The following is a 17,173-nucleotide window of genomic DNA, read 5'->3' as shown; positions in this document are numbered from 1 at the left end:
AGTTTCGAGAGGTAAAAATACTTGAAGTCTTTTTGTGTGGAGTTCTAGTTTGTTTTCCCAATTGACGTACATGGTCCACACTTTCCTTTATCAGCCTGATGAATCTTGGGTAAATCAGCTCTGGCTTCTGTCTTTGAGATTTTGACCAGATCATGAAAATTTAGATGTCTCAGCCGTTGATGCCACAATTCTCCAGTTTCCGGGGTTGCCTTGTTGCATTTGATCTGAGAATTTGAGGAGAGAGAATAGCAGTTGTCAACAGTGCGTTTTCCTCCTATCAACCATTTTCCTTGAGAATCAAAGATGCTACATTCTTTTTTAGAAAACTGAACTACTAAATCATAATCACAAAACTGACTGATGCTCAATAAATTTGCCTTGAGTCCTTCAACATACATCACTTCTTGTGGAGTAGGAGCACCAGAAATTTTCACAATTCCTTGACCGATCACCTTCGATTTGCTGCCATCTCCATAAGTAATGTTTCCATCTCCTTTGCCTTCTTTAAGCTCTTTGAATAGAGACTTATCACCTGTCATATGTTTGGAACAACCACTATCCAGAAACCACAAACATGAGTTAAACACATTTAAGGCAGTATGAGCAACCAAGCATAGATGATCTTTCTTTTTAACCCAGACCTGTTCCTTTTGAGGATGTGTTTTCACATGATTGTCAAACAAAGTAGGCATATCTTTTACATCAACAGAATTTGACAAAGCAGCTAACTTCTCTCTAATAAGTTTCACTTGAGTAGTTAAAACTTTTAGTTGATTTCCAATTCCAAGTTCATCTAGTCTAGGGATATTCTTCTGAGACAATGGTTGTTTAGCCCTAATTTGAAAACAATTTGGTCAAGTATGACCTTCGACACCACAGTGAAAACATGTAGGGATAAACTTAGAATTGAAGTTAGTCCTTACCGGAACCTTGAATTTTAACTTATTCTTCTTGGTCACATCTTCTGAGCTTTCTTTAGGTAAACACGAGTTCTCAATTACCACATCTTTCATTTTAGGTTTCACAAACATAATCTTAGAAGTGGTAGCAACATTTGAAGAAGATGAATCAACATGTTTATTAAAACCCAATCCAGTCCTATCATATGAATGTTTCTGATTTCCTAACATTTGATTCAATTTATCACTAGAAAATTTATTTAAATGATCATTTGAATCATTCAAGTCCTTTTCCAGATATTTAACTTTAGCAATCAGCATGAGGTTTTCAGAAGTCAAGGTGTTTCGAATAGCTAGACATTCATCCATAGATTTCATTAATCTCTCTTTCTCAAGTTCAGCTTCTTTCAGATTTTTTAAATTTCTCCTATTCAGCTTGTTCAATTTATCACATTCCACAAACAAGTTATTATAAGCAGTTTGTAAATCCACCTCATCATCAGATTCAATTTCAGATTAGTTAAGCATATGAGGTGAGTTAACAACCTTATAATCATTATCATAAGAAGCAGTAAAAGCTAAATAATTCACTCCTCCTTCAACTTCTTCTTCGGATTTCTCATCATCTGACTCATCACTCTGAGTGACATTAAAAGCTTTACCTTTGGACTTATTCAAATTAGCACATTCAATTCGAATATGACCCCGACCCCCACATTCATGACATTTGCGTCCACTAGTAAACTTATCCTTCTGATCAGTCTTTAAGTTCTCTCGTGGATTACTTCTAACTTCACCTCTAGGTTTCACAGGACCTTTTGAGTCTCAATTTTTAAAATTTCCATTCATGGGTCTAAAGAATTTTTTAAATTTTTTAGCAAACAGGGCAAATTCTTCATCATCCCCAGAATCCCCATCAAACGAACCACAAGAATTGACTTTAACATTTTTTGCCTTAAGAGCAATGTTTTTAGTTTTCCTGTGTTTGGGTAAAATTTGCTCAAAAGTCTGAAGGGAATCTACAAGTTTTTCTACTCTCATAGTATCTAAGTCCTTGCTCTGTTGTATGGCAGCAATTTGAGGTATAAACCTCTCAGGTAAAGATCTTAAGATTTTTTTCACCACTTTATCATCATCCATTTTCTTTCCTAAATTAATAGTAGAGTTTCTAATGACACTAAGTTTTGAATAGAATTCATCAAAAGTTTCATCTTCCTGCATTCTAATCTCCTCAAATTGAGAAACCAACATTTGAATTTTTGAAGTTCTAACCACCTTAGTTCCTTCATATGTGATTTCTAAAGTTTCCCAAGCTTCCTTAGCTATCTCACATCTAGAAATTCTTGAAAATTCCTCATTTGAAACAGAGATGTAAATAGCATTTATAGCTTTGTCATTCGCAGTAACATTATTCTTGTCTTCCGTTGACCATTCAACTATTGCTTTATCTGGACGTGTTCATCCAGATTCAACAATATGCCATACATTAATGGATTTAAAGTATGCTCTCATACGAATTTTCCAAAGCGTATAATTTGTTCCGTCAAAGACGGGAAGGGAATTAGAAGCAACAGTAAGTGACATTTGATATGGAGTCTCAGATCACACTCAGGAAAAAAAATTCCTTCACAGAGTGAACCCGCTTTGATACCAATTGAAAAACCTATATACGACTCCAAACTACACCCATTCAACTGCCTAGATGTATCACTTAGAAGCAACAGAATAAAATCTCACTTAACAGTTAACAATCAACCAAATACAGATATGTAAAGAAATTTAAGAACACAGATATTTGGTTACGAAGAGGAAACCATTTAGAGAACTCTCTAAATGTAAAACCTCTTCGGGGTAGCCAAACCCAGGAAATCAATCTACTATAAGAAGAATAAGGAATACAAGAAGAATTACAAAACCTTTGCAATTTACTCTCCCTTGCACACGACAAGCGACCCATTTGACTTCTACTGCAGTAGCACTTTCCAGAACATCTGGTACAATTCTTCTATAAGATTTCCTTTCACCGGAACTCCGATTGGCTTCACGTATTAATCTTCACTCACATAAACTTGAACAATATCTCCTTCTAAGCTCTCTATTTTAGCTCTCAAAATACGTACGTATAATAGGCAAAACAGTTCGTTCAAATAGAGAATAAAACAACAATTCAGCAACCATGTCCAGACAAGGATAAGTGGGTGTTCGGACATGGCTAGGGTTACCTATGCGTAATCATGTGGTGTCCGGACACCCAAGTCATGTGTCCGGACATGCCATGGAAAGTGGTCTTGTTGGAAATTGGGTTCAGACCCAGCTTCTGACGGTCCGGACCTACCTCTCAAATGTAGCTTATTGGAAATTGGGTCTGGACCCAGCTCCTGACGGTTCGGACATGCCCTTCACTTTTGACTTGTTGGATATTGTGTCCGGATCCGGCTTCTGACGGTCCGGATAGGCCCTTCAAAGTGTTTTGTCTGGAAATTGGGTCCGAAACTCGGCTTCTGGCGGTTCGGACAGGGCCTTCTAGAATCCTGCTTTCTGTACATGCTGAGGTACTCATTTTCAACAACTTACATGCAAACTGAATGCGCCAAAACCTAAACTAACAAGTTTAATTTGTAAATTAACTTTCAAGGTTTTAAGCATAATAAGATTGGTTTGGCCGTCCGGTGTGTTATTATTATCAATTTTTTATTCTTTATTTTTTTTAGGATTCATAGAAAATTTGTGAGTTTTGTTTTTACTGCTTCCCACGCGCCTCTCTGTATCAGTTGTTATCATGGATGGTCAAGCTGCACTCCATAATAAAGGCCCTTGCGCATAATTGTATAAAAGTTGTGTACTGATAGATTAATTAAAAAAGCAGATAAAAGAGACAGTTCAAAGGAGTACATAGATAAGCCATTGTCGTTATCTTTACATAATTATGAACAGTTCGTAAACACAAAATTTCATCCATAAAGATCCCAATACAAAGTCGCTTTTCTTAAAATTTATTTGCCCTCACTAGAATTGGGTATGCAACGGGTTACATCAAATATTACTTCAGGATACAATGAAGCACATAAAAGAAATTTGTAGTTTGCTTGCGTTTTGCACAAATGAAACCATACCTTAACGCCCTTAAATTTTCTATTCTAGCAAGAGAGAGAAACGAATTTTGAAACTACAGAAAGTGTTTAAAGAGACAGAAGAATAAATAATTTTTTTGTGTATAAAAATAGGTATGCAGTAGACTATTTATAGTGTTAAAAATAGTAGTTATTTATGTTTGTTCACCAATAGTCACTTAATTTTAAAATTGCAATAATAACTACAATTTTAACGGTAATAAACTCGTATATTAACAATCATAAAATCTGAACATCAGATTTTGCTCGTTAGATTAAAATATTAATAACGCATATTTAATTATAACCATTGGATAGTAACGATCATTACTTTACCCAACAGTCTAGTAAATCCAGCCGTTGGATCTACCTTAGAAGCATTCTATTGACAACCTGTTTTGACCGAGTAAACATTGAAACTAAAATTTTTTCACATTGAACAAAATTATACTTATTTGAATTAACTTTCCAATGCCACGAAGATTTCCTTAATCTAACATTAAGATCAAAATATATAGCAGTTTTACCCTGCCTGGTCTGCTTGGTTAATTTTTTTTTTTTAATTCTTTTTTTATTATCAATTTGTTGGATTGCATGCCACATGAAGTAACATGTATATGGGCTACATAAGTTGATCTAAGGTATTTGAGGTGCTTCCATGGTGTTTAGGTTTTTAAATGCATAATGAGAGTGTAAGAGATTATAAAAGTGGAGATGTTCATAAAATCTGAATATTTCCAAGAGTGTCTCACGTCAAGAGTTGGTGTTGAGTGGTCTTGGGCCTCTCTCAACCCCAAAAGCTAGCTTAAGAGGTAAGGCTTTCCCTCACACTTATAAAGTGATCATCAACCCATTCCACAACCGACCATTTCTTCCGTGAACTGTTGAACTAAGACTTGTTGGTAAAACTAGGCTTTGATACCAGTTGTTTGGAGATAATGCGGTTATGAAGTTTTTAACAAAAGTACATTAATATACATAGTTGAACACAACTCTAGCCCAAAAGCCTAAGCTAATGGGATAAGGTTTACTTAGATATATTAACTACTATTTTCTTTTATATTTTCTCAATGTGGGACTAACACTCACAAATGTACTAACAACAAAATGCAAGAAAAAGTAGATCTGAATTTGGATATAAGATTTTTGCCTTCGCTTGAGAATAACTGATTTGGATATGATATTCAAACATCCAATCTTCTATCAGCAGCCAAACATAACTCCCAAAAGAAAAGGATCTAAAATTGACATCTCCTTTAATTAATTAATTAACATAATCAGAGTCATTCGCAGCGACTGCTATTCCTCTATCATTAGTGGTGACTTCAATGTCACTGTTAAAGCAAGTGTGAAGCTTGACATGTCACCTTTCAAAGGTGACGTTCTAATTTTTACTCGTCACCAATTGGTGACGTGTGAACACTGTCACACATCATTAACCCCATTTGCAGTCTCATAGTTTTTTGCCATTTCAAAAACAACATTACTCCCACATCACCACCTTATCAGTGACTTTTTTTGGCCTAAAAATGTCACTAATGGGTAGTCATTAAATATTGAATTTTTTGTAGTGTTACAAGCTGTTTAGAATTTTTTTTTTTTTTTGGGTTAAAAAAAGTTACTTTTAAATGAAAGTTTTGAACTAATTGGTTTATGCCAATTACTTTTTCTTTTGCTTTTAATTTTTGTGAGAGGCTCAAGCATGATTTCTTCTTTTTCATTCTTTTGCAAGCAGTTTTCTTGTTTTTTTTTTTTTTTTTTTTTTTTTTTTTTTTTTTTCTTTAACAAGGGTAGCGATGTAGTTGTGTCGAGGTTCTTTTTAGATTAAAAAAAAAATAGTACTATTAGACTTCAAATAATACTGTAGGTTACGATAGATCGAGTAGAAAGGGTAGCTGATCACTTTGGACATTGATCTCTCATTACAACATCAAAATAAAAAAGCTGAAAACTATGAACTTCTCTTTCTGTTTTAAAATTATAATAGTTAGTAAACACAAAAGAAAACAAATTATGTCATTCCTTCCATTGGCTTTACGTGAATCTCAATCTACAAACCTAGAAATATTAGAAATTTAAAGAAAGAGGCACTAAGTATGATGAAACACCGACATATACTAAAGAGACACACATATATTTATATATATAACCACAAACAAGCATAAATAGGGAAGGTATCAATCGGTAACCCAAAAATCCGATTCAGATTGTCATAAACTCTCAGAAGCATTCTTTGGACACCTTGGAACCCTCTATGCATTTTTTTTTTGTTCAATTGGGCTGACATTTCTTTCTCTACCTCACTTATTTTTTTGTTCCTAATTGAAAAACGCTTAACAGGTTTAAATATCACAATTTATGCGGAATTAGCGGATATTTAAAACTAAGCAAACAATCACCAAAAACAAGTAAAACCAAACACAAAGATTTTGGTGACGAAGAGGAAACCTTTTAGAAAACGTTTTAAAAGTAAAACCTCTCCGGGGCAACAAAACCCAGGAAATTACTATCAAAAGATTATCCAGAGATTACAGACACTAGGAACACTTACAACCCTTTGCAAAACCTTGGCTCTGTACGATCGACAAGCCTCCAACTTGTCTCCTCGTTTACAATCTTCTTCAATATAATTCTCATTTATCGGACCCTTCCGATAGACTTCAATTAAGCACACAATCAAAATTAACAAAAATCCTCTAAGAGGAATCAATTTGGCTTACAACAAAATAATCACTCAAGCATAGCCTCACACGAATTCTAAGGTTCTAAAATTCGTGCATCTCTCTTCTATAATAATGTATATATATATCAGTATATTAAACGCTAGACCTGGGCCCACTAAAAACACGTTTTTGGGCATAATAGGTATGGGGTGCCTGAACAAGTTAATGGGCTGTCCGGACAGGGCCTTACAGAGTATAAATAGAGTTTCTTGAACTGCGGTCCTGACAGGGACTGCAGAGGGCAAAAATTAGCAATCATCACACTACAATCTGGAAATTCTGTCGATCCTTGATCAACAGCTTTGATCGATGGGTGTTTGTGGTCCGATTGAGCTAAAACTTTGCAGGGACATTCATGACACATGAATCTACATTATGCTTGGTGGAGATTTGATTATGAGCATTTTATATCAGTGTTTGAGCCCGTAAACAGTAGCCTCTGCATTTTGGAACCAAATTGAGCCAACAAAAATACTAACACTAATGATCGTCTTTTCATAGTTTTGCCCTCCATTTATGTTTTAAAGTATGTTTATCATTTTAGTTTGGTGCCTACAATAATAATTTTCTGGTTCTGCCATTGAAACTAGTCCATGGGGACGTAAAAATGACTCGGTTTATAAGTACAAAGGACTAGTCAAATTTTTATCCTTAAAAAAATTTAACACTCCCTTGATTTTAAAAACCAAGTATATTTTATAAAAATGGTTTTGTTTTTGGATATTACTATAACGCCCAAAAAATTAATTAACTGGTAATTAACTTCACAGTTTGCCTCGCATTCCCATTCCATAAGGAATAAGGCAGAGAGATCCGTACTCCTTAAAAAGAGAATACAAAGCAGCGGAAACATATGATTTCTGTTATTCTATCAACATTAATCATTACAACTAAGGCTAGCTATAAACAAGACCAAGCCGAGTTTTGGCAATCTCGAACCGGCTCGTTTTAGAGGACATATAAACAAGCCAAGCTTGAGCTGAGCTGAAAAACCTTTGTTCGAAGTCAACTCATTGGGTAGATATAGTAGCTCGGGCTCGAGCTTAAGCTTGCTATAAACGTAATTTTGAGTCGAGCCACTCAAGCACTCGGCTCGAGCTCGAGGTAGTGTATTATCCTTCTGCAAAAAAATAAAATAAAATCAAATCAAATCAAATAAAATCATAGAGAAAGCTTGGGGATAGAAGAGAAAGTAGGGCAAAACAGAGTTACAAAATAAAATTGATTTAGAAAAATGTGAGAAAATGGTTGAAGGAGATGAAAAATTGCTAGCCGACTGGGATCTCCATTCCCCCATAAAATGTAAGAAATAGCTCAAGAAAATAAGAGAAAATGTGAAAATTATGAATTATGCAAGGAAAATAAAATATAGAAAAGATTAGTAAGACATTGCGAAAATGTCTTAAACCGTCACTAAGTAGAAGCCACAAGTGCAAATGAATTTCAAATCCATCATGGAAAACAAAACTTAAACCTTGAACTTATATATATTTATAATTGACAAAAAAGAAAAGTAGCAATAGATCCCATAAAATGTTCGAGAGAGAGACCTACTAGCACGAAGGCAAACAATGACATCAGAACTGTGAATCTATGACAAGGTTTTGTCAATAGGAGATAGAGAAAAGAGTAGACAAGAAGAGAACTAAAATGAAATGTAACCTAGAAAATGAAACGACGCTAGAGAGAAATGCAAGGCTCTCTAATGGTGTTTAGGGTTAATAGGATTGAATGATCAAAATGGTGAGATGTGTATGGTCTCTTATATTCACTCATGTTTGATTAACTTTGAAGTAAGTTGGGGTAGTGGAATTCACTTAATGCAGATGACAAGAAAGGGACGGTTAGGATGTGCCTAGATAAATCCAACAATTGGGATGTGCTCTTGTGTCTCTAGAATCTGCATGAGCGACACATGTTCAAGTCTGATCGAAAAAAAAAAATCAATATATTTGAAAAAAAAAAACTAATATTAATATGTTTGTATATATACATACTAGTTTTTGTTTTTTTTTTTACATGTCCGCACAAGGGGAAGAAAATAGGGGAGGTGGATTCGAACTAGCTAGTGACTTCCATTTTATGAGGAGTGGTTCCCAGTCGATTGAGCTATCCCTTGGGAATATATAAATACTAACTAGTTAATATCATAATATGTTAGCTAGGCTCGGCTCAATAAATTTAGAGGCCTATGGCGGTAATTTTAGATGAGACATTTTTTTTCTTTATTTAAATATTATCTAAATAGTAAGAGAAATGATTCACGTCAGTATTTTTTTCATCTTCCCTATCTTATCCTACAAATTTAATAGATCAATCATTAGATTTGTGGATTCATGTAGACCCCACATAAATTCAATGGTGGATTCATCTATTTACTTTGGAATGGTTAAAAGGTGGTTGAAAAATGAATGAATTCTTTCAATTTTCAATGTTCAATGTTCACTTATCCCACTTCGAACATTTAGTAAAACAGGAAAATCTTTAAAAAGTTGATGCAGATTGCAAAAGACTTCTAGTATTGAGCTCAATTCTGCGATCAAGCGCGCATGCTCGATTTCCCCTGGTACTGCACTCAAGCTTGCAATCGAGTGCAAGATCGAGCGCCCACATGTGCTCGAGCGCACATCAAGCGTACACGGGACGTAATGTTATTTTTTCATATTTTATTGCTTAAAACGACGTTATTTTGTTATTAAATTAGGGTTAGGGTTTTTAGGCGTCTATAGTTCATATTTTACTAGGTTTAGGAGTCTTGGGCTATAAATATATGCTTATAGCCTCTAGTTTATCAGTTTATGTTGATTATTGATTTTTATGAATGAGAATTACTTTGAGTTGAGTTTATTCCTCTCTTTTCCTTCAAAACCTAGAGAGTATCTAGTTTTGTCAAGAAGATTTCTTAGATCATTGATAGAATTAAGATCTAGAAGTATTTATCCACTGCTTATTGATATTTTTTGCTGCAGCCCACTAAGTCACGCTGCATCAGTTGGTATCAGAGCTCAAGTTACTTTCCATGAATGGGGAGGAGCAACCATCTGACGGACATAAACGAAGTGCACATGCACATAGAGACAGCACGTAAGGAGCAACCAGCGATTCGTTTGTGGCACATGGAGGAGAGGTTTGGTGGTCTAATCGTGCAGAAGAAGGGGTGTGCACGCACCCAACACAGGGTAAATATTGATCACTTAGATGACATGGATGGTCCGAGCGCTCATCATCGTCAACCAAGACCGTGTTACACGGAGGCGGGAGACAAATTTATTGTTGAGAGTAAACCTGTTAATTCTTATGCGGGGCACGGAGTGCGGAAGAAATTTCCAACGGCACAAGCCCATGCTATATCACGGGACGCATGCGTCAAGCTCGACACCCAAAAAGAAAAGGAAAAAAATTCCGACAAAAAAGAGGGGCCTAGAGAGGCAACAGAAAGTAGGAGTCAAACGGAGATCCGTTGGTGGCAACACATAGACGAATGGATAGAGATGCTGTGGGACAAGCTACAAACCCTCACAACCCAATTTGGCAATCCCTATCAACCATTTCCATGCTTTGTGGATGAATATAATGGGGTTGTCAGTTGTAGGGCACAACCTCAACGACAGAGGGCACGGATTTAGGCGGAGATGCCGCGACAGCCAAACTTGACCTTCATTCGTGAACCTCAAATCCATCAACCAAATCTATATGTGGAGGAGCAAGGTGAACCTGTTGATGAAAAATTCCAGAAATCTAAGATCCCTAATGAAGAGTTCGAGCATGAAGATGTTGAAGATCCTTCACTAGGGTTTGTGGATTGGGATTCTCCACCGACCTATGATGACGATGTCAATGAGTAAGATCCAATTGAAGGACCTTTGGCATCCGACCTAGAGGGAGAGTACGAAGAAGATGGGTTTTTTTCCCATGTTTGGCGCCTCTACCCCGACGAAGATGACCGATTGGAAGATGAAGAGCCCACGGGTGACATCGTTGATTATGAAGAGTTTGATGAAGACATTTCAGGTGAAGTGCATAATTAATGGTGAAGAGGGTGATTATGTTGATTTCCTTGGGGTTGAAGATATATTAAATTCTCCTAATAATGACTATGGTGAGTTTTATGCGGATGAGAAAAATTATATGTTCACAAGGGAAACAATGGCTGACCCATTCTTGAGTATTTTCATGGCACGTGGAAGGGAAAAGGAACAAGAGAAGTACAGCAAATCCGAAGAATTTGCAAGTTGTGTGTGGGGCTTTCTCGACAAACATCGAGGTATGTCGATGATGAGAAGCGTCACGCTTATTTTGGGGTGTTGCCTTGTCTTGATCTTGAGGAAGGCCGAGTGGAATGAGTTGACTGGACATCTGAAGGACCATGAAAAGAATCGGCCGAACTCGAGGGCGAATTCTCTCCAACAAGGGGAGAATGATGCAGATCGCAGAAGACTTTTGGTACTGCACTCGATCCTATGATCAAGCGCACACGCTCGATTTCCCCTGGTACTGTGCTCGATCCTGCGATCGAGCACCCACATGCGCTCGAGCGAACGTCGAGCGGACACGGGACGTAATGTTATTTTTTCGTATTTTATTGCTTAAACGACGTTATTTTGTTATTAAATTAGGGTTAAGGTTTTTAGGCGTCTATAGTTTGTATTTTACTAGGTTTAGGAGTCTTGGGCTATAAATATATGCTTATAGCCTTTAGTTTATCAGTTTATGTTCATTATTGATTTTTATTAATGAGAATTACTCAGAGTTGAGTTTATTACTCTCTTTTCCTTCAAAACCTAGAGAGTATCTAGTTTTGTCAAGAAGATTTCTTAGATCATTGATAGAATTAGGATGTAGAAGTATTTATCCACTGCTTATTGATGTTTTTCGTTGCAGTCCACTAAGTCACGCTGCATCAAAAGTCCAAGGCTTCACACTATTCCAAACAAGAACCAACCTTGTCATCTTTAAATTATAATTAGATCGTACTTAACCCTTTTTTATATTTGGAGTACAATTACACAAGCTACCCTTATTTTGCTTCAATGGAAATTAGGGACGCAACCCTAGGAAAAATTGCAAAGCTACCCTTTATTAAAATAATCACAGTCTTGCTCGAGCGAACGTCATGCAAGTGTCGTGCAACGTTTCTCTCCCACAATTAGTCACAATCTTGCTTGAGGTAGGGTTGAGCGAAATTCCTATCGCAATATTGTTCGAGCGAGAGTCAAGCAAGATCTGTACATGAGATTGATTTTTGTCATTCTGTTGACAACCAATTTTGATTGAGTAAACATTGAAATTGAAATGTTTTCGCAAAGAACAAAATTGTAGTTATTTGAATTAGCTTTCTAATGCTAGTAAGATTTCGTTAATCTGGCATTAGTATAGATCAAAATGTATTGTAGTTTTAATCTGACTAGTCTACTTGGTTTTTTTATTATCAATTTGCTGGACTGCATGAAGTAACATGTATTTGGGCTACATATGTTGATTTAAGATATTTGAGGTGCTTCCATGGTGTTAAGGTTTTTAAATGCATTTTGAGAGTGTAAGATTAAACAAGTTGAGATCCTTGTCGGATTGTTAATGCCGAACCACGCAAATACTTGTCTCTTACTTGTTGTGTTCTTGTTATTCTTCATTTTGTATACATCCTATGTTTTAGTGTGATTCATGCATACCAACTAAAAAACCTCACATATTCATTTTCTATCTGTAGAAGGAAACATACTACCTAATAAATAAGATTGCATTATTTGGAGAAAGATACTATTTATTGTTTTTCCCTAAATAGAGAATACATGAAGGTAAAACATTTTATTCTTCCCAAATAAGTGTACTTTATTTTGCCAAAATAAACTGTGTTGCCAATTAAGTTAGATAGTAACAAACAACAACACCAACATGTGCAAAAGACAGGCTAAAAACTATTATTCGCGAGCAACTACAACGAGTTGTTTTCCAACATTGTGACCACTGAAAAGTCCAACAAGGGCGGCCGGGCCACTCTCAAGGCCTTCAGTTATGTCTTCCACATACACTATCTTCTCTTCTTTGATGTAAGGCAGCACAGTGTCTAAGAACTTGGGATAGAGGTGATAGTAATCAAAAACTGCAATTCCTTGCATATAGACTCGCTTGTACACGAGATCCATCAAATTTTTCACACCTTCAGGCTCATCAAGATTGTACTGTGAGATCATTCCACATGCAGCAATGCGGCCATGAATTCTCATGTTTAGGAGCACTGCATCAAGTGTTTTACCTCCAACATTCTCAAAGTAAATGTCAATGCCTTCTGGGAAATACCTGTGGTCATTAGGAGCCAATAATGTGTGTTTCAAAGATCAAAACAATATTCATACTCTTATGGATGGGGCACTTATTAAGGATATTGAGATTTTTAATTCCTGGAACATGATAATTAATTAAAGATCCACTCTAATAGATTTTTTATTTTTTTATTTTGCTTGCTTATTACTTCAATACTCAAGATTTAGAGCAAATTATTTAATCAAAACTAACCTTTTCAAAGCTGCATCCAAGTCAGGCTCTTCCTTATAGTTGAAAGCTTCGTCAAAACCAAATTTATTCTTCAAAAGATCAACCTGGTTTTTAACAGAAGAAATATGAGTTTATTAATAGAAAAAGAAAAAAGAAATAAAACACAAAAATAAAAGATTTTAGTGAATGGTACATTTATCCCACTAGTCCCGCTCCAAAATTATAAAAGAAAAGAAGAGTTTTTTTTTTTTTTTTTTTTTTTTTTTGGGTGGGGTGGGGAAAGAAGATACATCATTCTCTAAATTTTTAAGAGAATCAAGGACATGTGGCAGCCAAATTCAACAAAAGCAAAGCCATACAACATGCTAGGGGTGTAGATGCGGATGCAGATGTAGTTATTTGCAATATCCTCAGCCGCATTTGCAAGATACGGATATCACTTTTAGATCCGTATCCGCATGCATCATGTTTTTACTAACTACAAATGCGTAGTTATTGGGTTATTATCCGCTATCTGTATTTTAAGTAATATGCCTATTTGAATTTGTTGGGCCTTCATTGAATCTCTATTACGACCAATTCTAAAAATAATTTGATCTGGTTTTTAGAGTTTTGGACTTGTTCTAATTTTTTGAAGCCTTAATGAATGAGTGCATTCTGAAGAAGAAAAAAATAAACCTAAAACAATGTACATATAACATATACCAAATAAAAAACAATATGTTTTGGTTAATTTATAAAATATAATATATATGAAAAAAAATATAAACTGTATTATATATAAAGAGTATGCGGATGCAGTGACCACATCTGCAGACCCTAAAACCGTTATCTGCATCCATATATGCGGATAGTGGCTTTTGCTAACTGCATCCGCATGTACAGGAAGTTAATATTCGCCCGCATGTACATCCCTACACAACACACATGCGCGCACGCATATATATATACCTTGAAATCTATTTTCTGTTAGAATTTTCTAGAAAATATTACAGCAATATTCAATGAAAATATCAACCTGCAGCCTAAGCTTGACCGTTGTCACATATTAATTAAATAATACCTCTAGATGAAAGGCATCAAAGAAAGAAAGGGGTAGATAAGAGAAAAGTATGTATCCCAATAGAAAGGTACCTTCTCTTTACTTCCAGCACTTCCAACAACAAAACAACCCAACAATTTTGCAAACTGTCCAACAAGCTGACCAACTGCACCAGAAGCTGCTGAAATGAAGACATATTCTCCTTTCTTAGGAGAACAAACTTCATAGAAACCAGCATAGGCAGTCATACCAGGCATACCTACATATATATATAATCAAAATGTTAGATTTATATATATATGCACCAAATGAGCTTCTAAGCATTCGTACATCTCCTGTTTTAAGACAGCCGAACAAGCACAAAACAGAACCAGAAGCCCTAAGCTTAATTACCAAGAATTCCAGTGTAGTAGGAGAGTGGCACGTCTGTGTGTTCAATTTTAAACAGAAAATCAGTTTCCGTAATGAGACTATATTCTTCCCACCCGGTCATTCCCCAAACCAAGTCTCCTTTCTTGAAGTTTGGATGCGCAGAATCCAAAACTTTAGCCACTCCATGTCCAGTAATGGGCTGCCAAGTTCAAAAATCAAGCTCATAAATTGTGCCTTGACACAAACATCAACCAGAAACAAAATAAAACAAAAAAACTCGAGTTTCTAAATATTGCAGTTGTATATAATCATAGAACTTCAAAAGAAAATCAAAATAAGGGGTCAGAGAATCTATGCACTGACCGAACCGGGCTTGAAGGGGGCAATGTAGGAGGCCTTAATGGACGTGGCTGGCCTCATGAGGCCGCGCATGTAGGGATCGCACGACAAGTAGAGGTTTTTCACCAGAATAGCATTGGAACCTTGGGGGACCTTCAATTTAACGGTACCAGTGGTGACATACATGTCCGATTCCTTTGGAAAACCACTGACATAATCTCTCAATGTCACCTGCTTGTTGCTCACTACTTTCTCTCCATCAACGCTCGCCATTGCTAAGCTAACAGTACTCTTTCTCTTTCTTTCTCTGTGTTTCGATGGGAAGGTGTGGGAGAAGAGGTGGGATTTTGTAGTAAACGGATCTCATTGCTTATGTCACTGCTTAGGTTGGTTACGTGAAATTTGCGTCACATTATATGTCACTGAGGATATAATTGGGCCGTGCGTACGTGAGGGGTCGATCAGCGGTGACGATCCACTTGAAAAGTCCGTCATATAGCTATTATATATGTATCAGGCGGCGCCTACCCTAGCCAGTAATCTTCGTAGTTAACTTATTCTTCATGACTTGTTTTATGGCCTTTGGCAACTTGTTTCTCCACTTGTCTCACAAAATAAATCAATAAATAAATAAAACCTATTCTTCATGAGTAAATGGCCTTTGGCAATGGGCATGTATTGACGTTTTTGGTTTGGAGTTGAGTTTTGTTTTGTACTTGATTTTTTGTCTAAATAATAATAAAACTAATCAAAAGTGATTGATATAATATATAAAGTAAGAATGTTGGGGAGTATAAAAAAAAAAAGGGTTAAAAATAAAATATTAAAGAATATAACTAACAAAATATATTAACAAATTAATAAAATTTAATTATTGTATAAATATGTAAGTTGCGTGTTATTTTTGTCATGTCCAACGTTTATTTATTTATTTTTTATGGACAAATTTTCATATATTGAAATCATTACATAATTTTTTCATTACTAATAATCGTGAATATATTCATTTCAATATATATAATTAGGCAATCGTTCAATAATAAAAACAAGTGCGCCCATCACCTTTCGTTTTACTGCTTTTCAATGTCTAAGATAAACAGATTATGAGGACACAAAAGAGAAAGGTCAAAAAAATTAACTTGAATGTGAATGCTGATTAATTTACTATATATTAGAGTGGTCACGAAAGAATTTTCAAATAATTAGACTTTAACATACATATTAGAATATCATGTATATATTTCTCAAAAGAATATTAGAGTGGTCACTTTCGCCAGCCATGTGTTGCCACCAACGGATCTCCATTTGACTCCTACTTTCTGCCACCTCTCTAGGCCCCTCTTTATTGTTGGAATTTTTTTCTTTTCTTTTCGGGTGTCGAGCTTGACGCCTACATCCCGTGATATAGCATGGGCTTGTGCCGTTGGAAATTCCTTCCGCATTCCACGCCCCGCATAAGGATTGACAGGTTCACTCTCAACGATGGAATTTCCAACGGCATCAAATTCCTTCTGCATTCCGCCTGCGGGTAACACGGTCTTGGTTGACGACAACGAACGCTCGGACTATCCATGTCGTCCAAGTGATCGGTAGGGACCTCGTGTTAGGTGCACGCACGCCCCTTCTTCTACACAGTTAGACCACCAAACCTCTCTTCCATGTGCCGCAAACGAATCGCCAGTTGCTTCTTATGTGTTGTCTCCCTGTGCATGTGCATTTCGTTCATGTCTGTCAGACAGTTGCTCCTCCCCCTCAGTACCTGAAACAGATGCGCTGCGCTACCCAGCGCATAACCTTCTCTCCCCTACCCCTCTTCTGGTTATGCCATTACCAATCGCGGGTAACCCCCCGGCCGGCCGCCTCTGACCTAATAAGAATGATTATCCTTATGACCAAACAAAGACCAGCTTACTTACTTCTCGAGCGATAGTTCCACGATCCCGACCAGCAACTTGTTGTGAGTAGGGGCATCCAAGCTTGCCCAACCTAGTAAAGGGGCTTGGAGATAGAGGGTTTTCTGGGGGAGATATTCATGGAAAGTAACTTGAACTTTGATACCAACTGATGCAGCATGACTTAGTGGGCTGCAGCGAAGAACATCAATAAGCAGCGGATAAATACTTCTAGATCTTAATTCTATTAATGATCTAAGAAATCTTCTCTCTCTCGGTTTTGAAGGAAAAGAGAGGAATAAAC

The 17,173-nt window shown here is 36.3% G+C and overlaps 1 protein-coding gene across 1 annotated transcript; it reads right to left on the bottom strand.

The window, feature by feature from the left end:
• Positions 1-12,650: 12,650 nt before the first annotated feature.
• Positions 12,651-15,250, bottom strand: LOC132178800 (2-alkenal reductase (NADP(+)-dependent)-like). Its single transcript, XM_059591353.2, has 5 exons — positions 15,002-15,250; positions 14,660-14,837; positions 14,359-14,525; positions 13,246-13,328; positions 12,651-13,029 (listed from the first exon to the last, which is right to left on the bottom strand). The coding sequence occupies exons 1-5, from the start codon at positions 15,248-15,250 to the stop codon at positions 12,651-12,653; spliced, it is 1,056 nt and encodes a 351-aa protein (XP_059447336.2).
• Positions 15,251-17,173: the final 1,923 nt, after the last annotated feature.

This window comes from Corylus avellana, chromosome 4, assembly GCF_965113065.1.
Source record: "Corylus avellana chromosome 4, dhCorAvel1.hap1.2, whole genome shotgun sequence".
Taxonomy (NCBI): domain Eukaryota; kingdom Viridiplantae; phylum Streptophyta; class Magnoliopsida; order Fagales; family Betulaceae; genus Corylus; species Corylus avellana.
The sequence above is the reverse complement of the archived record's forward strand: the minus strand, read 5'-3'. Positions and strand labels throughout refer to the sequence as shown.

What these genes read in the sequence shown, in the direction of transcription:
- LOC132178800 (XM_059591353.2), bottom strand. Translation starts at nt 15,250, where the DNA reads ATGGCGAGCGTTGATGGAGAGAAAGTAGTGAGCAACAAGCAGGTGACA. An exon ending in CCCCCTTCAAGCCCGGTTCG is followed by an intron (nt 14,838 to 15,001) that starts GTCAGTGCATAG and finishes TGAACTTGGCAG; the next exon opens with CCCATTACTGGACATGGAGT. An exon ending in GTGCTGGAAGTAAAGAGAAG is followed by an intron (nt 13,329 to 14,358) that starts GTACCTTTCTAT and finishes GTTAAAAACCAG; the next exon opens with GTTGATCTTTTGAAGAATAA.